We start from the raw sequence: 22,558 nt of genomic DNA on the forward strand, positions 1-22,558 counted from the left end.
GGGGGGGGGGGGGGGGGGGGGAGGAGGAGAAGGTTCAATGTTAATCCATTTTTCCGCATCCCTTCGCCCGGTCGCCCTTGCCTCGCGCTTGTTCTCCTAAGCGCGGATCGTAATATTAACGACGGCGAAGCTTGCATCCCCCAAGGCTTGTCTCTGCCTCCGCGTTCTTAAGCCTCCCTTTCCCCTCCCCCTTCCCTGCCCCCTTTCCTTGCCTTCCGCCGCTTGCCGACGCTCGTTTTCTCTTCTTCTTCTTCCTCTCCTTCGTCTTCTGCTTCTGCATTTGCTTCTTCTTTTACTTCTTCTTCTTCTTCTTTCCTTCGGCTTAAGTTTTATGCGCGTGTCGGTGACTCCCACTCGACTTAAAACGATTTGCCGAAGAAAGTGGCAATTGGAGAGGCGCGCGAAGAGCGGAGCGCGGCGGGAGAAGGTTGCTTGGTTGCCGCCTGGGGATGAGTGCGGGGGAGGAAGCAGGGTGTATGCGACGGAGGGTGCGGAGGGTGGGGAGGATCGTGAAAATCCACCGGAGTGAAATCCGTTAACGAAGTTTGTCGTGAGACTGTGCGGAGCAAGATACGGGTTTGCAAACTCGAGAGAGACGGAGGCACAGCAATGAGAGACAGAGACGTCGGATGGGCGAGCGGCTGGTGGATGGATGGGTGGGTGGTTGTGTGGACGGGGGCACGCACCAAGGGTGACGAAAAGGAGCACGAACGCGGAAAAGTCGTGTAAATATTCCCTTCTTATTCGCGCGATGTAGCCGAGAACGCGCGTTGACGCGTTGGACTAGCGCGCGTGCGCGTCCTGTGAGAGCGCGGCCTGCTGAAAAATGAATTCGAGTCTACCCGATGACAACGGGCAACCGGCAAGCGCGAGTTTCGGCCGAAGAAAACAGAATTTCCGATTGTAAGAACCAACTTTGGCGCACTCGTCGTATTCCTTTACCTGGCAGACGTATCCTGCGCGTACCTGAGAATACAAGAAACGGGCGTAAAAATGGTGGAACGGGCTAAAAACGGGTCAGAAACGGGCCGCACGAAGAGTAAAAACGGGTGAGGTATTTTGTTGCGAGGGTAACCTGAGAACTGGAAATTTCGTTTCCTTCCAACTAAAGGGCGTTTAATTTTTTATTGTCAGATAGATCCGATCAAACTCAATTTTCAACGCGAGTACGCAGCTCCGGGTCCCCCGGGGAACGAGCTGAAAGAGACGGACGGGAGGTTGTCTCGCGATGTATCGTCACCTCGGTGTGCTCGGACACTCCGATTTTATCGCCGCACTTACGGCACACGATACGCCGTATTATCACGTCGTTACGCGCCATTCTATTCCGAACGATAGCGTTAATAAAGTTAAGTAATTACCGACGGTCGCGTGCGTGCGCGCGCGCTCGCGCGTGCCCTTGCGATTTAGTCGCGGCTTTGTTTTTTCCAGCGGATACGCTGGTTTTTCCAGCGAACTGTTATTAACGACACATGCAGTATGTATCCTAACGCGTCGTCGTTTTCATACAAAACTCCCGAGACGCGCCAATTGCCAACGCGCAATAAACAGAAGCGTTAATATTGCGGGATGCGTGCCGGTGATAGCGCATCGCTCGCCTCTCCGTCTGCGATTCAAATTACAGAGGAAAAGCGTCAAAGCAGACATAGGTATGGAAAATAGACATATCCATGTTTCTCGGTTATAAAGTGCCGAACTCCGCCGCACAGCACATGAACTTCGTCTACTGAGTGCAGGTGGAACAGAAGTGGTAGTTTCAGGTTGCAAGCGCGTTTGCTTACGTTATTACCGTTAGCAGACTGAGAAGAATTAACGGCAGAATCCACGAAATTTGTCTTAAATGAACAAAACTGATTCAATCGCAGTGAGTCCACTGAATAAATTATTACATAAGTCGCTGTAGTAAATTATCAAATTATCAATTGATTTAATGATTTAACGATTCGATCAGCAACGGTATCAATGCATAATATTGTTGCGTCAACATGTAATTTGTTCAGTGGACACGATATTTGTCTGAATGCGGATGACTGCCGATTTTGTCGATCGCTCATTATTCTCGGGGTGGATTTTTCGATGCGCTGAAGTTCTTTTCGAGCTATCTTCTTATAAATTTTTAAGTAATAAATCAGCAGTAAACAATTTATCAGACAATACTATTTTATAGTGTAAGTTTTGAACTTCTTACGGCACTTTGGATCTTGTGCCAATTTTTATCTCTTATCGCTGAATCACGCGAGGAAAATTAGATTGTTCTATGGACCGACACACCTGAGATTATTGGTTTTTCAATCGACATATTTGAACTTTGTCACAAAATCATCTCACAGAATACAACTAAAGTTTCTGATTTTTCTTCGTTTTTCTTGTTTGTTTGTTTAAAAGATGGTCGGTAAGAAAAAGTAAGAGATAATCCTTTTCCATAAAATAAAAAATTCGTAAAGTTAAAAATAACATGTAAAAAAAATTGACACTACTGATATACATATGATACTGGTATTGATATTTCTCTTTCAATACCGGATATTTTTGTATCGAGGCTTTCTTTCGATATTTGTATTCATATCAGTACTATTGTATATCAATACTTTCGATATCTCTTCGATATCTTCTTTTATGCTTTACACAGTCGATCTTCTAGATATCACGTATTTTTATTTCCTGAAAATTAATGTAATATGCAACGTTTTAAACGTATCTTTTTTCATGATTTCTGTTACGTTAATTTTACGGTTATTTATTGATTGTTAGTAAAAGAGAAAAGCGTCCGGAGATTTTAGCAAATTTACGGAGTCGATCGCGAGTGTCATTTTGTGCGTATATTATTTTACTTTCACTTATACCGTGATATAATTTACCTTAATATATCACAATAGTCATTTTTGACAGAAGTTTTAAACATATCCTTTTTAAAGTTTTTAGATCACAAACCGTAAAGAGTCTAATGCAAAAGGTGGGACATCTTTATATCATAATTTTTTATTTCTCCTAATTTTAAGTTTTTCAAGTTTCAATACCAGTATCGATATTTTTGTTCTGATACTGGTATCACTAATGATATTGATACTCTTGATTAGATACCCGTTTTAACATTAATGTCGATACGTTCATAGTATCACAATATCTCTTCGTGAGAGGATATAAACAAATGTGTAAAATAATATAATTCCAGTGCTTTTATTACATTTTTTGACAATTTTCTAGCAGAACATGACCATGAATATGATTTTATATATATTTTATTGAAGCGTCATTTCTACAACTTTTTCACAAACAGTTACTTGCAACACAATATATAATAATTTTCAAAAAAACTACAATGTATTTCGGCAGAGAAATACTGTCGTTTTGCAGCTATGCGCATACATATTAATTCTGCACCTTCAACAGGGCTTTAGAGTGTAAGGTGGTACATCGGTTTTGGTGCTTTTCCTCTGTTCGTAAATAATTAGCATCCGTCTTATATTAATCTGACGAGCACGGCATAATCGTCAGGCTGCGCGTTCGCTCGATACTACGACACGACGCGCGTTTCGGATCGGCTCACGCGATACCACGATACGAACGTCACGCGTCAAGTGACAGGCCAGATCGACTGTTACGTAACAATCGTACATGACAATCGGGGGACTGGAGATTAGTTACTTTTTGCAGTCGGTCTCATTGTCACGGATAGATACGACTGTGCGCGATGGTGCGGCGTGCAGCGATACGTATCTGATTTTAGCGATCCTCAGATACAGGCGAGGCGCGTCCGAATCCTGTTTATCACCCCTCCCGCGCCGCTCGCTTTTGTCCTCGTTCGATAATTTCTACGGATATATCGCGATAACATCACGGCCGCAATTCATTACGCCGGAGTATCGCATCGATCCCAGCCGGGGCGGGTTGAAGCGGTGAAATTAAGGAAACATGAGATATTTACGACCATGAAATATCTGTGTACATTTCGGATCAAAAGACTTCGGGGATGCGGGAGAGCGGGCATTACGATGGTTGTTTAATCCAACGTTATTTATCTCCCGGCGCGGCGGAAATTCCGCGCTCCGTGGAAATCGCGAGACGGAAAAACCGTACGGTCCGTCCGTCCGTCGGCCGGTCGGGCCTTCGAACGAAGCTGGTGGCGGTGCTGCTGATGGAGGAGCAAGAGGAGGAGGTACAGGTGGAGGATGAGAACGCGATCGGCGAACGAGCGAGGGAACGGTTTCGCGGCGCGCTGTTGAAGCCTAGCCCGGCCGGTTTCATCGGTCGGGAATTTTCATATCCTTCCCCTTTGCGATGATATTTATCAAGCGTAATGCGCGAGCGTGAAGCCCGGTAATTATATATGAATCCATTAACGAAGCGAGATGGGATTGCGAGCTCGAGATGAAAAGCGAATAAGACGGAAATGCGCGCACGCGAGAGAGAAAGAGAGTGATAGGGGGGAGGGGAGAGGGCGAGAGGGTCGGGAGAGATAGGACAGTCGGTGTAGACGTCGCGCAAACACGCTCTTCTTATTCATGGAACGAAAAACCCGTACGGCACGTTGATTAGCAATTCTTTCAAGTATACATTTACATTAACCGCGCGGCCGCGGTGACTGTGGCGCGTTTCCGGCACTGGCATTTTGCAAGTTATAATTTAATATTGTTGAGTGCTGCGGGCGCATTCCACTTAAGATGTTACGCGACTGCGATCGTTATGCAAACGCCGTCAGAGACGCAACAACGTCCGTCGTTGTTCGGGTCGATCCGCGCTCGCGCGTCGGTCGTATGAAAAATCTCGAAAATCCGGCCGGCCGGAAAATAACGATAAATTGAAACGCCGCCGTGTCCCGACGGGAATCCTCGTCAAGCACGTATTTACACTGTAATAATTAAAATCTACGAGAGCGGTACAAATGGAAAAATTTTAACGATGATGAATCGCGCAACTAGACGGAAGGCACGATCCGCTGATGCGATTTATTACCGTGCGATATCTCATGACAATTAACAGCTTTCCTGATCGTCGCTAACTTCTCCGCTCCGTTGAATATCCTGCCTTGCCGCGCATGCGCGCAGAGAGAGGGAATATTATTGTCGCGTCCAGCTGTAATCGCTCGGCAATAACTAAGACATCGCTTTTGTTGTAATAATAATATTTTTATAAATTTGTCTTTTTAATGTATCATAGTTTGTCTCGTCATTTCGCTTCAAAACGTAAAAAGCTCGTTACACTGAGAGAAAAAAAAAATATATATATATATATTATATATATGTGTATGTACATAGTTGGAGTAAATATAATGTTTTATAGTCAATTTTGGCGTCAATTAGACGTTTAAACATACAAAATACAGCAAAGTAAACTCGGATTTATAATCATAACAGCTGTGACATTCATATAACTATATTTTATGGTTGTCATAAACTAAAACGAAAAAAAAATATATATATATATATATATGAAACGTACACAATACTACAAAATATTATTACAACAGAAATACGTATTCATATTTTTCACAAGAAATTTGTTATTTCTTTTTAACTGCGTTGTTCTCAATGCGTTAGCGAATAATTACTTGATCTGAGACCTTATTTATTAACCATTTAACATTTCCCACCTATGCCATTGAAGTTCCACATATCAACATTTCCCTCTCAGTGTAAATATTCCACGATCCTTAAACATCGTCTCTTCGCTCAACGTCACGTCGCTCTTAATTACATCAAACGACGAATCGTGTGAAAGAAAAAACCAGCGGCGAATTGCGCCGGCGTCATATCGTATAAGTTGATTCCCAACGATAATCAACGACCTAACCTAAGCACTACCTCCGCGCCGGCCGAACATTTATTTCGGACACCGTGTCTCGCGCTGTGAATAATTGCGAGAACAGCGAGCGAGTGATTCCCCGCAGTGATGTACCGAATTATACAGTTAGGGAGAGGGGGGGGGGGAGAGTAACGTTGAAAAACGTCGGGCGAAAAAGGTTAAACGGGCCGGGAAGGGTCGGTCGGGACAACACGGGATACTCACCCTTCTTCAGTGTCATCGTGCGCGAGCCCTCCATCGGGCTGAACAGGCCGTTGCACGTCGCGTCGCCGCTCTGTGCCACCCGGTATATCTCGGCGGAGCCCTCGGGCACCGGTCCGCCCGGCAGGGCGACCTCGTGATCCATAGCGCCCATGCCTATCGCCGCTCTGTTCAGGTTACTCTGCACCGTCTGGCCGGCCTTCTCGTAGACGAAGCATCGGTATCGATCTTCGTTGCTGGACGCGTGGCCGTGATGCAGACGGCCGACCAAGTAACGGCTGCTGCCCTCCTTCCAGGTGGCCAGACATTCCAGCTCCTCCACTGAAACACGCGCAAAAACACGCGTCCACCTTGAAATTCGCCGGTTCCACCGTGTCGGCCGTCCCGGCCGCGAGACGAGTTCCGCGGCTTTCGCAAAACCGTATCGTCGGTCGATGTCCGACTAAGAAATTCGTCGCATCGTCTACCTCGGCTTGACCTTGAAACTGCTCGTTGGATCGAAGGTTTGTATTATCAGGTTTGAAGAAATCGTGTCACTCCGCGTGATAATTAGAACCTTAATCCGGGATTCATCGGAATGTCAGGTGTGTCTGATAACGATTTCCGATCGCAACGTCGCGGCGTGAGATCCGTCCGGTGTGCTGCGAGACTTATCGCTCGCGTCGATTTCCAGCGAAATTTTCAGCCGATTTTCCCCGTCGCGCTATTACGCTACTTTGATTCCCTTCCCACCTGCCTCCCCCCCCCCCTCCCCCTCAGCCTTACGCTTTACTTTGACAAGTTTGATAGGAGCGTGCGAGCGAGCGAGCGCGCACGTCGAGCAGTCCAAGACTCTTAAAATAGCTTACCGCTTCTATTAATGTTTCGCGATACTTTGCGCGAGCGCGATATCGGTGGAGCCTTTGCATGCGAAACTAGCAAATTGTCAACTCGCACTCGCGACGCCGTTAAGCGCGTTTAAATCTGTACACCGTGTGCTCTTAGAGAAAGAGAGAAAGGGGTTGGGAGGGGGGAGGGGGGGGGAGAAGAGCGAGTCTAGCGTGTAAAGCATTTGGAACTTCGAAAGCGCATTTAGCGTTTCGAAGCGCGTTACAAGATAATGGTGAAGCACGGTTGCGGCCTGACACCGTGCGCGCGCGCGCTCCAATGTTTAAACTGTCTGGAGCAACAAAATTAAACGAATTTGAGTTTGACGCTCGAAGCGTCGAGCGTGCTTTCCAAGTTTCAGGCGTTTTACACGCTAGACTCGCTCCCCCCACTCCTTCTCTCTCTCTCTCTCTCTCTCACACAGCTCGCGACCGTGGCTTAAGCTTGGTACACATCATCCCTCCCCCCAAAGTTTTATTCCGCGAGGGCGAGTCGCGCGGCTGGCGAAACCATTCGCCGGACACAAAGAATTCAAAGCGAAACTCTTAATGATGTCCGCCTCGGCGGTTCTGTGATCTGCCAGCCACTCCCGACAGTGAAATCTCAGCTTTCAAACGTACATTTAGCCCCGGGAGCCCCGATGGAAGCTTTGTAATCTTCGAGACAGCATCCAAGGCGGTTGTAGAAAATCGAGTGATACCATCTTCGGCGCGGTCGCGATTGTTCTCTCTCTCGCTTTTCATTTCTCGAGTGAGCGGTATTGACTCGAAGGAGACGCGGTTGATAATGAACTTGATAAGGTTCGATAACGCGGAAACGATCCTCAAAATGTTGCCTTACACAAACATTGACACGATCACGCTGCTGTTTCTGTATTTTCTCGTACGCGTAGATCCTTACGTAAATATAAGCGCGATGCAAATGTGAGTGCGTTGAATGTGGACTGTTTCGTTTTGCCGTATCTAACGGGAAATTTCACCAAGATACGTCGAAATATCTCTGCAAACTTTTCGTATTGTATTTGGGTAAACATTCTCTAATTCTCTAAATCGCTAAATTTAATTGGAAAGGTATAAGAATGTTCTTCAAAATTTTTCTCGTTGGAACACCGACTCATTTTCGCGCGTATTTTTACTGCGTAAAAGCATTTTTATGTGGAGGAGAAGATATTATGGCTTTTAGGTAAGTAGATATTATGGCCCCCCGTTAACATCTTCGCTATTAGATGACGATTTCTAGCGATTACTTATGGAATCATTTATTTAGTAGCCCGCCGTTGCGCAACGGCGCAAATAAACCGATACGCAATACCCGGAATTAACCTGAAATATTTCATGACTTTGAGTCTAGAATCGATTGAATGACTTTGACGATTGTAATTGTTAAGTTTACTATATAATTCTGTGCAGCCGATACGACCGTAAACTTTGCAGAGAGAAGTCAGTATTTTGCTGGCAAAGCTATCGAGTATACCCTTAAGAGATAGATGGTCCCATTATAATAATAGTGAAAAATCAGAAAGACGCCGAGACGGAAAGCGTCCCCCTCGCGACCTCCTTCGCTTTCTTGCCCTTTCCTCCCTGAGTTTATTCACAACGGAATAATATCGATCGCTCTAGTTTCGAGGTATCGGTATAATACTTCACGGCTGAAGCTTAATGCTCGTATTCGCGGCGAGTCGTCGAGGTGACACTTTCGGCATGCCCATTATCTACCATTCCGGCTGGAAACGCCGTCACGTAAAAAGGATTTCGATAGCACTCCTGAAAACGCCATTGAAGGAACGGAGCCAATGCAAACGGATGAGAAAAAGCGGCAGCACTGGCGAACGATGGGAAAGAAAGAGAGAGAGAGAGAAAGAGAGAGAGCGGCGAGGAACGTCCGCGTGGCAGCTGGACGCCCGGCGGTTAGAAACGGACGACCGCCATGATTTCCGCGCGGAAAAAGCCGCCGCGATTACTGATCGTTGCCCGCCAGCCATACTTCAATATCCATTTTCACTTCGACGCCGAAGAGTTTTTTTGTCCCGTGCAATTTTAATGAAAACGTACCTAGCAATTCGTAATTGACAGGGAAGCGGCCGAAAGAGAGAAAGAGGGAGAAAGAGACGCGCCGTAAAAAAATATATGTTCGCAGGAATTTATATAGTTCTCGTAGATAAATTGTCGCTTTTCATCATCATATTACTTAGCATACATTCTCTCCCTCTTCTCTCTCTCTCTCTAGCTTGCTCGTTTTATTGGTCTCTTTCTCTCTACTGTCATATTACGTAATACTGCAACTTATTGCATTACGGGAACCGTTGCTCCTTCTGAAATATTGCATCACGTTGTTACGTCACGGGCTTCCGAATTTAGTTTCAAAATCTATAAACTTCAGACGCTACGAATCCGCATCACACACACACCTACACCGATTGTTACGTCTAACTCGTGTATTCTTTCAATCGTTCCTGCATCATTCGTAGATCGTCAAGATAGTTTCGGACGAGAAACGTCCGAAATTATAACGACGAAACGAAAGTAACGGGAGCTGCGAGCTTTTGACGAACGTACTCGCGTCCATTCGAAAGTACGAAAACACAAACGCACGGAAGGAATTAAGAGCAAGTAAAAGTTCCATCTTGCGCCGATTGAATTCCGCCGATGCTACGGTTCATTGCCGACTTTGATGTCTTCGCCGTATTATGCGCCATTCGCCGTAATAAGAAAGAGGATAGGAAAGCTCGTCGAGATGCGCGAGGAGAAACGAGACTTTGACCAAATTCAATCGGCATCGCGTACTCTCCTTACTTCCGCGATTTGCACGCTCTCGTTTGTATCCACGTGCAAAACGCGGTTAAATCGGTCGCAGACGGCAGCAAGTCACGTGGAGTCTACCTAAGGCTGCATTCGGAAACATCAGTTTTGGATTTTTGATTTTCTGCTTTACTCGTAGTTTAGCCTTAATTTGACGATAACGTAAATGATATTTTTCTATTCGTGATTAATCGTTACATTTTAAAAGTTACCACTACAAGACCATCGGTTTAATGATTAGTCGGTTTAATGATGACAAACTAGACCTCGATGTATTTTCGTGATCTCTACGATCTCATCTCGCGAAATTCTAAACGCGATTTCGAAAAAATTAGAAACGAATAAAAACATTAACCTCGAGGAACACCTGTGAAAAAAAATACCATCTTTAGTTGCAAATATCATTTCTTCCGAATGGTCAATCGTTTTCCAACTTTGCAGACGTGTAGATAATGGCGTTTCCACCAATATGCGGTTAAAATAGAGAAAGATTCGGAGAAAATAGCTCGGCGGACCAACTACCTCAACATCGAAGAGCAGAGGATCTCGACCTGGTGTGAGGTGTCGAATCGCGGAACTTTAAATAACGCGGGGGATAACAAGTAGGTTTTTCGTGCGTGAGTCACTCCTTGCCGAGTTGAGATTTAATTTCCGGCCCGATCGTAAAGGTACTTAATGTCGGAGGCTTTCGGACCGGGAAGGGCGGCGGAGGTGCGCGTCGGCGGCATTATGTTCGCCGCAAAAATGTATATTCGCCGGCGTCGTAAAGGCGCTTTCCCGGGGCGCTCTTTAAAGCACCATTGGGAAGGGAGCCAGCTATTCACGAGGGCGGCAAGGGACGCGGCCGGAGGAAGACGAATGAACGGGAAGAAGCGAGGAAGGCGACCTGACGACGCGCGGCGAACGGGCGAGCTTGCGAGAAAGAGAGAGAGAGAGAGAGAGCTTGCGATCGACTCGGGCTCTCGGGCCCGGAGATTTCCGCGTGAAAAACGATACCGGGATTCTACGGGCTGTCGCCGCTCGAGATCTCTCCTCCTTGGCGACGAGACCGACAATTATCGGTCGTTTCGGAACCGGAGCCCGGGAACCTCGAAAGAGAGCGCGCAAAGAGAGCGAGAGATGTTATCGCCACCCTGGCCGCCGCCTAGAGCCTTCCGGCACTTCGGCCCGCTTCACCCTTTCTCACCTTCTCTCCCCCCCCCCCCCCNCCCCCGGTCTCACCGCTTCTCCCGAATCGGGAAGAAAGAGGAGCGGAGAGAAGCAGAGAGCCGGCGGGATCCCCCGACGCGTATCTAAATCACATCTCGCGCGAGAGTCGGCCGCCTTCCTCTTTTTCCGGGCGACTCTTTCCCGCGGTTCGCTCTTTCACCGCCACGGCGACGGCGCGCCCGCTCTCTCTTTCTTTCTTGCCCTTTTATCCTCTCGCTCGGCCGCTCGGAAGAGTTTTTTGATCTCCGAGTAATTTGAGATGTGCCGCACGAAAAAGAAAACCCATTCCTGGACTTCGCGCTATACACCTTCGCCCTTCCCCATCCCTCCATCCTCGTGCGTTTACCCTTGTTCATCCGCGTGTTCGTCAAAGAGTATCTCGCGAGGATTTTTCCCGAAGATCGCTCGAGCGACGCTGCTGCGGACGAGCAATGTCGAGAGGAACGTGTGAACTTTCGCGAGGAGCAGCAGGAGGCGCGCGTCATACGCGTGATCGATTGATTTTGAGAATTCCGAGTCTCCCGAAACAGCGAAATAATTGCTATTGATAACAACGTTCCGGGTGCGCGTTACAAGCTTGGAATAGTTTTCCGGGTGTGTGCGCATATTTTTTTTTTTTTTTTTTTTTTTTTTNAGAGACGCGTGTTTGAGCGTCAGTTAAAATATTACGTGTCGCGAAATTCAGGAACACCAGTTGAGCGATAAAACCGATTTCTCTATGCGGAACGCTTAAATTATTACATCAAATTACGGAAATGTTCAAACGCGAGTCAAAATTTATCGATCCCGCGGCGGCGGTAGCGATACGTCGCGCGCTACCAATAAATCGGTTTCTCAACAGGTTGTCGAAATAGGGAAAACGGAAGGCGCTGACGATGTCCTATCTCGCGTGAATGGCGGGATCCCGGATGAAAGAGACCGTAATATCCGTACGTCGATTTAATTCTGAAAAATCTGCCGCCCGACCGGACTCGTAACGGCTTTTCGCCGCAAAGTGCTCGTTAAAGGTACGATTCGTCGGTCAGATCCCGTTCTGAAACTGTCCATTTTGGTTGAAAAACGCATCGGGACCAAAGCGCATCGAAAGTAAATCCGATCGCCGAACACGGCCAGGAAAATAGAAGAAAATGCAGATGTAAAGCCGGAACGCTGCGCCGTTTGGGTCCTTTCAACTCGCATCGTTCGTTGTATCTACACGACGCGCACAGACGGGATCTTCTTTAATCTGTCGCAGAGTCATCGGGATTACGGAAATATCGCAGAGTTATAATCCAGATACTTGGTCCGTCGGACTATTTTCTTAGGGGTTCCTTTCAATTTGATGGGAATACTATTTACATGTCTGTTAAGTTAGAAAACAATTGACCATTCGGAAGCTGAGATATTTGCAGCTAAAGATGACATTTTTTATAACCGTGTTCCTTGAGATTAATATCGTATTTTTAATTCCTTTCTTAATTTCTTCTAAACTATATTTATGATTGTTTAATCAAAAAAAATTCAGCACTCTGCGGATCAACTACTTAAAACCGGATGTCTACCGTGAGATACCGCTACCGACAATTGCCACGCGTTTCCTCCGAAATATTTAATTGGTGAGAAAATGTTGGGAAAAACGAAATATTATATTTCAATAAGAGCGCAGCGTATATAAATAATAAATATATACACATCACACTCTCTCTCTCTCTCTCTCTCCCTCTTTCTCTCTCTCTCTCTCTCTTTTTCTTTCTTTCTCTTTCTCTGCAAATACCATCACATACGCGGCGATTTTATGGATAAATTTGGACTCGGACGCGCGCGCGCATCAGATTCCGGGGCAATTTAAATATTCGCGAACGAGCGCGCGCAAGTGGCGTTTCGCTAGTTTTCGGCGCAAATGATCAAACTGAGGGGGAAACATGTTCGCATGAAATGAATATTCTATTCTATTACTGGCCATCACACACAGTTGGCGGTCTTAACAGCAGTCCGGCGGAATCGATGTCGTGCGGTTGATGAATATTTAGACGCCGTCCGCACATTTTGCAATGTAACTTGGTATAATTGATAACGCTACGGTAGCTTCGAAACGGATTATCGACGGCATCGATTATACCGCAATATTAAATTGAACACACGTCGGCCAAAAGTAGACACATAAACCCCCTCCCCCTCTCTCTCTCTCACTCTCTCCTCTCCCTTTCCCTCCTCCCTTGCTCTTCGTATTGACTACAAATTTAATCTCGCTGCGCCGCGCTATTAAATGCGAACCCATCGTAACGAGTGTTTAATTGAAGCGCGCAAGATATACAAACTGACGGCGGACGGTTATCAGAGTCACTGACTGACTGGCCGTTCGCATGAAATACCAATCACGTTAATAAGCTACTCTATCACGCTATTAAGCCGCGACAATTAATAACCGGCTGGAAGGACGGGGGTGGGTCGAAGCCTTCCGAAGATTCCACGAATCGCCGGTCCGGAATGAATCTCGCCCACGCGTGAATATTTTGTTTTATAAATTTACGATAATGGAAAATGAACGCGCATACGTTGCGATGCAAATAACGCGAGACAGAGACAGAAAGAGAGAGAGAGAGAGAGAGAGAGGGAGGGGGGAGAGGGAGAACGCGCGGTGTATAAAACGCGGCGAGGAATTCCGCACACGTCCTAACGTTTATTGCGCGAATTATTGCAAATTATGTGGAACGCAATACAATACGCGTCACCAAAGAACGTGCAGGTCACGAAAGAATCGTATTTACATAATACGCGATAAAATCTATATAATTGCGCATTGTATCTGCATAATTTACAATATCATGATAAATATTTCGAAAGCGCGACGCTCCCCGGCTGCTTCGCGAACGCGCGCTATATAAACTACACGCCGTAAATTCCGCCGAGAATTTACTCGCGCGCCCGACAAGTGTGAACGTTATTTCTGCAAATCTCTAGATTTTCGATCATTAGCGATATCGAGCGCGCAACGGGAGAACTTTTGGTACCTCGATATCCTATAATTCTTTCTCTCTCTCTCTCTCTCTCTCTCTTCCTTTTTTCCTCATTTTCACGCGCGTACCCGCTCGCTCTTTGATAAACTCGGCGTAAATTCTACTAAATTTGTCAGAGAGTGCGCGTACTGTTCGAGGAAAAGAATAAAATCGCGAGAGAGCGAGGGAGAGAGAAAGAGAGAGAGAGAAAGCAAAAGAATAAAATGGACACCGGACGTATTCAAAATACTCTTTCGGCGCTTCTTTGATACGCGTAGTGTCGCAGCGTTTTCCACTTTTTCTCTCTCTCTCTCTCTCTCTCTCTCTCTTTCGTTTCCATTCTCGCTTTTTTTTTGTCGAACAAAGATCTTCCGCGTAGAAATGTGCAAAGAGGTGCGTCTTACCTGCGCTCTCCGAGGCGGATACGTCCGGACAGGCCTGATACTTGAAGAGGAGCCTGCTATCGTCTGTGCAGGTGTCGATGTTGCTCGGCGGGTTCGAGCACGTACCGTGGCCTCGATTGTACGAGAAGGTCATGGGTCCGCGAAAAGGGCACGCCACGGGCGGTGCCTCCTCGCGGAACATAGAGTACAGCAACGCATCCCCCGTAATATACGAGCAGAGAGACGCCAGGCTGTTTCTATTGTGGCAAAAAGCTGCAATAGGAAATTAATTGAGATTAAGTGCGCACGTGGCACACGCAGCGTTTCGCCGACATTAGTGCGAGGAGCGTGTCGTGCTTCGCGCCGTTGTCGTCGTACCGGCGAATTCGCGAGACGATTTCTATCGTGCAACTGCCGCTTGCTGCCAAATTTAAGTCCCCTTATTGACTTGTGATAATAATAGTAACAAAATAATAATGGCGAATAATAATAATAGAGGGAAAGCACCGAGATATGCCGTTTTGTTTTTGGGCTTTAAACCCTGTTGAGGAAGGCGCAGAGTCTATGCGCATAAATGCAAAACATTTTTCTGCTGAACTACACTCCAGACTTTCGGGAAACTTGTGGGAAGCTTTCAATTGATAAACGCAGTGTAAAACGACGAACAAACGTCCAGAAAGCAACCTTCCAGATCGGTTTGAACGCTCCAATTGGCGATAATCAGTTTCCCCCCAACTCACTGGAAACTTCCCCCGATCGTTTCATTTCCGACTGGGATGACTTGGCAAAAAAGAAAAAAAAAGAAGAAGATCCACGGGATTGACATGAATACAGAATATAGTTATTATCACTCGAACGATAAACGCGATTAGAAATCCCGCGACATCGTAAAAAGTCCAATTTTCCGGGGCGCGATAACGCCGTTATCGGATTTCGTTTCGTGACGTGCATCCGTCGGCGATAACGCGTCACTCGCGCGGCGGTATGAAGCGAAGCTTCGGCAAGCCTGCCGCCGTCGTCGCTGCCTCGACCCCTTCGGAAAAGTTCCGCGCGAATCTTCCGCCAAGCGCGCGCGTCATTTCTCGAGCGAGCCGACGATAATCGCAGTTACATTTCCTTTTACGAGACTTTCCCCCCGGGGGAGGGATCGCGGCGTTAATAAAAATTTTGCCGGCTAACGAAAAGTTCTTATATATCGTCGACGGCGGGGGCGGCGAGACGAGTCGTCGTGCGCGTCGGCGGAATGAAGAAGAGAGAGAGAGAGAGAGAGAGAGAAGGTCGAGTTGGATGATGACGAATCTTCCTGAGTAGCAAGTTCATAGCCGCGGTGGAAGTTTAACCTTAGGATATTTCCCTCGATTTCTTTCTCGGCGCGCCGCGGAAAGAGCGCAGGCACTCCCCCGCGAAAGACTTCGTCTCTCGCAAAGAGACTTAACTTTTCTGCACGCAGGTGTTACCCGCGACCGGCGAAAAATCGAGCAAAAGACTTTTGTCTTCGGTCTACCTCTCTTTATTGGCGGCGTCCGAGCGCGCTCGCCGACCGCTTAAAGCGCTCTTCCCCTCTTCTAATTCAAATATTTCCTGCGCGTATAAATCGCCTCCCTCCGGTCTGCCCCTCCCCCCCCCCCCCNCCCCCCCCCCCCCTCGTAAAACGCGTACGCTGTTCAGGCTCGGTGATGAAAAAAGTTCATATGAACGCGTGTTAACGACGGTTTCGGCGCGGAGGCGCCCAATTTTACCGTCAAGGATTTGCAGGACGGCTATTTTAGAGGGCTCTCGCGGAAAACCGCGAACTTTAGAAATTACGCCAAAATTACGGAAGAGAAATCACCTTGCGTGATTTCGTGATCAGGAGGAACGCCCGCAGTGCCGTACAGGACGACGTTCTGTACGGGCCTTAACGTTGAATTCACGGGAATCATCATTCGGGAAAAAGAGCGATACCAGGTGTTTAATACGCGATATTGCAAACCGTGCGTGCGGCGCGATGTTTGCTCAACTTTATGCGCCAGCAAATTTATTCAATATTTATTCGATATTTATCCCGTATTTATTCAATATTTATTCAATATTTATTTAATGCCGAAAGTCTGATCGCTGTCGGTGCGCGAGACAGACACGCGCCGCCGGAGTTTCCGACTTTCCGGCGACACGGCGGCGTTGTTTGTCTTCCCAATCGCGTTTTCTTAATAAAGTATACGTCGTCTTTGGAAATATTGTATTCGCTCCGCGCGACGTTTCGCTAAACATTAAACGTTTCTTTGAACGCTCGCAACCAGGAGTCATTTGGATTCGCGTCTGGAGGATAACGGGGGGAGAGAGAGAGAGAGAGAGAGCGAGCGAGCGAGCACGCGCGCTCGCTGGCCTCGCTCCCTCATTTTTCCCGGCGACAAACTGTGCTCAACGAAGGCAGCCTGCGAGCGACGGTGCCCGCGGCGTGACACTATGCAGATTAAAGCCCGATAAAACGAAGAGGAGAGAAGAAAAACGGGGGACTTTGACAAATCGTCGAAAAATGCCGACGCGAGAGACGCAGGAGGCGGATCCGGCGTGCGCGCGAGCGGACGCTGTCGCGCGCTTTTTCCGTTCGTACATGTTGACCTACGGCTTTTTTCTCTCCTCCGTCGAGCTGCGAGTCGACGGACATAGCGGTCCGCGCTCTCTCTCTCTCTCTCTTCTTCTCTCTCTCTCTCTCTCTCTTTTTCACTCTCTTTCTCTCTCCCTATCGCCCATCCGGAATGGACGAAAGTCCGGAGCAGGCCGCTACTTCTTCTCGGTGCTCTTGTATCGTCGCGCTCGATACTCGATAAAACTGCCCGCCGACTCTAAGTAGTCGTTGCACGTCCGAGTTATTCGAACTATTTCCGCAATCTCCGGATTATAATTATAACTCGCGCGCGGTCGCACGGCGACTCTCGTAATGAGCGAGAGCTCTTCTCGCCGACCGGAGGGATCGTCGGAGCCGGTGGGGGGGAGGCCGGGGCTAGAAGTCACGCGGGTTAGTTACCACGAAGCTTTTAATATCTCACTTTATTAATAGAAGATTAATAAAGGAGCGTATTCTTCTTTATAGTAGCGGATTGCTGTCGGTTGGTTGTACGAAATGACTCGCAATTACGCACGTTTAATGCGTGGCACACCGAAAAGAAAAAGTAGTCGAATTGACGAAATCGGTTAAACAATTATCCCGCCACTTCACTGAACACGTAGCGGCGGGGGATCTGCGAACTGGGATTTACGTTGGCATCGGGAGTTGCTAACCGGAAGCGAACGCGGTACATTTAATCCACGGATATGCAGAGTACGAAATACGGTAGCATTTTGTTAGGAATTATTATACTGTTTCGACTAATTCTCCCTCCTCTCTCTCTTTCTCTCTCTCTTTCCATTCGGATGAGCGCATTAACGAGGTGGATAGGAGTACGAGTATCCGCAAAACGCTGCGAGGTATTCTCGATCTCCTTTACACCGTAAACGAGATTGGCAGTCCGCGGAGCGGAATTAGCGAAACCGTTTTCGTAACGCAGCTTCGCCGACACGTCGCGCGTCCGCCCCGAGACGTGCCGAGCTCGGAGCGACGAAGAAAATCGTTAAGTTCGCCGTCTAAGAATAATTTCAAGTCGTGCCACAACTCACTCGGTGCATCTTCTCTCTCTCTCTCCCTCTCTCTCTCCTCCATCACTTCACCACCATCTCCTCCTCCTCCTCCTCTTCTTCCTGCCGTCATCGTCGAGCTTTTAATTAACGATCGGCATCCTAATGAACGAATGAGTCTCGAAGGGCCAGCGGCAAATCGTTATCAATCCGGCGAAATAACGACGACAACGTCGACGACGAGTACGCTCCGCGCCTCGTACTTATTTTTTTTTTTTTTTTGTCTACTTACTCTCTTTNACGTTGGAGTGCTTCTCGTGAATGACGACGCAGCGGTAGCATGACTTCCTGAAACAACAAGACGTAGTGGCATTGCAATATGGAGTGGCGAAGAGTTCCGCTGCGATTCGCGTTCCTGCACGCGTTCCACCCGTCGGAAAATATTACCGCCACGTCAGTGCGTGCCGGCGTTGAAGTTTCGTAATTAAAAGGATCAACTCGAGCGACACGCAAGTAACGCGCCGAATGACGCACAGGAATGTCAGTTCAGTCAATCAATGTCAGTCAGTAGCGAGCTCGTTTAAGCCGTTTTGTCCCGTGGGAAAGATTCGCGCATAATCTCTCCTCACGTATATTATCCGAGACGACCGCAGCGAAGAGGCGGAAGTTTCGAACCGGAAGAACTACCCTTCGCTATTACTCCTCTGCGAACGATTAAGGTACTTCGTGGATCTATTTCCTTAAGGATCTTTTCATGTTTCAGCAGCATGTTAATCGAAATACGATCTACACGTACAATTAGAAAAAAGGTCGACCGTACCGAAGCTGAGGTAATTGAAGTCGAACTTATTTACATATATCGCAGGTACGAAAACGGCTTCCGATATCGCGTGTTTAATTCTAACGACCGAACTGCTCTCACGGTTTTAATAAAAAATGAGAAGTTGATAAAAGAGACTTGTAGAAGTATTATAAAAATATTACAGTATCACTGTATCGACCGTTTAGTTTCTCAGAAATTCATATGTATGAAGTATACTTTCTGATTGCGACGAGTAATTTTATGAAATTTCCTTACGTAATTTCTGATAACGACTGAAGCATGGTTGTACATTTCTGATTACGATTAATAATTTTATGAAATTTCGTTACGTAATTTGCGATAACGACTGAAGCATGGTTGTCACGAAGTGTGACAACCAGTAAACATTGGTGATATTGTACAAGCTTTCTTCTGTGCTTTTTGGTAAGGCATCTTTTTTTAAAAATAAAATGATTAAATAACTTGAAAAAGATTATATATTGATACTTTTGACTGTTTTAGCAGCTTTTGGTATTGATAAGTCGAATAATCTAACTCTTTATTTACTTAGAGATTGATATTCTCTTGATTACAGTGTCAAAACTTTATATCATAAATCAGCTTTCCGAGCATTCAGCACAGATTCGTCGAGTTTCTTCATGTTGTACCAACCGTTACTTATCTAAGCGGTATCGCCACGGACCAACTATCTTAAACTATCTCAAACTATCTTAAACAGTCCGTATCAATTCGTTCCTCGCTTCTCGCAATTTCTCAGCGCTCCGTGGCGTCTCGAGGAAAGGCGCGCGCGCGTGCGGTGACGTTTAAATTTTCGCTGTCGTGCCTCGCGACTCGTTTTTTCCCCGACTTCTTTATCTAGCCCGGTGGTATATCGATCCGACACTCTGTACAGCCGGCTTTGATAGAAATCTTCGGGGGAAACTTCGACGGCCGGCATGTGACACGAACATTACGCGGCGAAACGGAGCCTCTCCTCGATCGCCGCCGGTAGACCCGTTACGTTCCCGCGTTCGGTGAGCGTTTTCGGCAGCTCGAGAGCTCGATTACATCGCGACAGATCGTTGTCAGAGATGATACCACGTGCAGTCGTTTCACACAGGGCGAAATTAATTCATCAAACGAACAGTCGCGACTCGTGGCGTACGAAGATAATCGTTTTAAGAATTTATCTCTCTCGGCCGGACGAGCGTGGAGAAACATAGCACGCGCGGTCACGGATCGCGCTCGCTTGAAATTAGATGTGATAAATTGAAAAATCGCGATACGCGCGCGCGCTCTTCGACTTGGATTTATTTTCCCGCTTCGCCTCGCACAGGCAAATCCCCTGCGAGAAATACCGCGAGAAGGTTTTTCCGAAGTTTACCGCCGCATACGCCTCCTTTCCCCCCCTCCCCCCCCTTGTTTTTTAACAATATCAGCAATTCCGCGAAATTGAATAAACCGCCGGCCGAGATAGAAAGAGGATACGGGTTATTCGGTCGAGCGATCCCGCCATATTAGCTTTAGTAACTAAGGCTTTGATCGGCTGGATACATGGATACGGTACATGTTATCTGAATCCTACATGTAGCACTACAGGGATTTCCGGGGTAAAAATTGTCTCGCCGCAATTGTTTGCGGCGCACAAAGAGGTTAAAATAAATATGGCATCAATAAATACTACCCATGGACATAGCGCCCCGTTTTGTTTCCCCTTTCTTTTTTTAACTTCGTTGCGATATCTGAAGAGACCAATATTCGATCGGAAACGTATTAATTCTCCATTGCCTGATTATTTATTACGATGCGACTCGTTCGAAGCTACGTAAAAAAAAAGACACACAAATATCCGTGAATTTTTGCCTTTTTGAGGGTAAAAAGCTCTTTGTATGTCGTAAGTTTACGTTGTTATTTAGCATTGATAATGGCCCAAATGATGGTCGAAATTTGCAAATATATATTCCAATCTCAAAGCAATTAAGTATTGATTTATTTCGCACTATTTTTTTTTTTTTTTTTTACGATAATAGGCTTATCTCATTTGACTTATTGATTCTCGATTTTTGAAAGTTAAATTTGGCCCACTATATTTGCTCGAAGCTAAACTCGAGCTCCGATAGGAGAAAATTAATCACGGCAAAATATTTAATAGAAACTAAAGATGAGGAAGTAATATCGTAGTTGAAATACAGTATATTCGCGATACTTCTTTGTAAGCGCGTCGTCGCGTGCTGAATTCGCTCGTAAAATGGTAAAAAGCGTGACTATCAAATTACTTACTGATCTACTAAAAGAAACTTGTCGCCTTCGTTGTGCAAGCACCTGCCCTTGCTGGATAACTCGTTCTTGGATATCACTATCGACTGCCTCACGCCACTTTGGAACCACGTGCCTTCCCACCTCGCTGGGAACGAGCATTCTGAAACGACAAGAAGCAGATCTGTGTGAGAACATGTTGCGCGTCAAATGAAACACGCGTTTTTAGCGTTCCGCGCTATACGTATTTTTTGCGTCGAAATATTAAATTAATATTTAATGATTATTAAGTATTTACGTTCAATGTAAGTAATTCTCGAAACTTTATTTTAATCACACGTACGAACTTTTTGATTCCCGATCTTAGGTTGTTTCACGACTTGAATTTTTATAATATATAGATATTTTTTTTAATGTAGCACTATACAGGCTATTGTCTTTTAATGCTATAAGTTATTTGACTAAAGATATATATATATATTTTTTTTTATTGCTTGAGAAATCAAATAATTCTGTTCGTTGAATTAAACGTTCATTTGTTCGCTCTATTTCAAGAGTCAAATTCGTTTCAATTAAAGAAATTTTATTAAATCCACAGAAATCTTCTTCTCTGTGCAGTAGCGATTACGTTCATTATTAAAATTCTCGCCAAAACATAAATCTTGAACAAGTATACGTGTAAACATACGTTTTTGATTCGCTTTCCTTTTTTCCGCCGCGAGCAAAGAACGGAGGTGCGTAATATGAACCCAATGAAGTAATTCAGGACAAATCGAACGTGGATCCGAAGACAAGGGTGAAAGGATAAGAATAAAAGAGAAGGAGCATATTCGGCGTAGGGATGCGAGAGACAGAGATAGAGAGAGAGAGAGAGAGATAGATAGAGAAATAGTGAGAGAGAGAGAGAGAGAGAGAGAGGAAGAGAGAGACAGGAATCGGAGAGAACGCAACGTCGGTGGCGAGATAGGAATTCCCGGGGCGGGATAATCCCGAGGGTGAGGCGAATTTCCGGAAACTACTGCTAGTATGGAAGGGATACATCCAGCCGAGTTATCGACGATAATCGAAATCCGGAGGAGTCCCTCGTGCCTCGTTCGTTTCCCTGTGCGTGGGGTCCACCGACTGAAAACGAGAGGAGCAAAAGGGAACGACGGGGTGTATTTTTGAACTCGGTGAAGGGCGGGGGGATAGGTTGCAGTATAGGAATCCATTTTCGAGAAACGAGCGCGCGGGAACAGACGCGCGCGCGCGCGCCCGATACGGGAAGGACGTTTGATCCAAACATGATGGTGAAAATTACACGGTAGAAATGACGGACGTATTTTTACGATTTTTTCCTCTTTCTCCCGCGCGGACGAATTTTTTCATTGTTCCTCCAGCGAATGGAACGCGTCACAAAATTCCTTTTCGGACGCGGGGTGCGCGGTGAATTTTCTATCATTAGCCTTACTCTCTCTCTCTCTCTCTCTCTCTCTCTTTCTCTCTATGATTAGCGGCAACGTGTGCGGGCAAACGCGTTATATCGCGCGCTTAATAAATTATATCCTATTACGGCGATTATATGTAAACTTAAATGAGCAAACTGATTGAATAATTAGTATTCATGGCGATTTTATATACTTTACGGCCGTTCTCGTACGGCGGAGAACGTTGGCTCCAGGTCGAGATAAT

General features: G+C 46.3%; 1 protein-coding gene across 1 annotated transcript in view; it reads right to left on the reverse strand.

Annotated features, from left to right (window-relative positions):
* Positions 1 to 22,558, reverse strand: part of LOC106746953 — a 180,425-nt gene that overhangs the window by 66,031 nt on the left and 91,836 nt on the right. The window contains exons 3-6 of the mRNA XM_014624137.1: positions 20,912 to 21,050; positions 18,122 to 18,177; positions 14,257 to 14,508; positions 6,007 to 6,324 (exon numbers count right to left, since the gene is read on the reverse strand). Of these exons, the coding sequence (XP_014479623.1) occupies positions 6,007 to 6,324; positions 14,257 to 14,508; positions 18,122 to 18,177; positions 20,912 to 21,050 (765 nt within the window). The remainder of the gene's footprint in view (positions 1 to 6,006; positions 6,325 to 14,256; positions 14,509 to 18,121; positions 18,178 to 20,911; positions 21,051 to 22,558) is intronic.

This window comes from Dinoponera quadriceps, unplaced genomic scaffold, assembly GCF_001313825.1.
Source record: "Dinoponera quadriceps isolate SergipeBrazil2010 unplaced genomic scaffold, ASM131382v1 scaffold1846, whole genome shotgun sequence".
Taxonomy (NCBI): domain Eukaryota; kingdom Metazoa; phylum Arthropoda; class Insecta; order Hymenoptera; family Formicidae; genus Dinoponera; species Dinoponera quadriceps.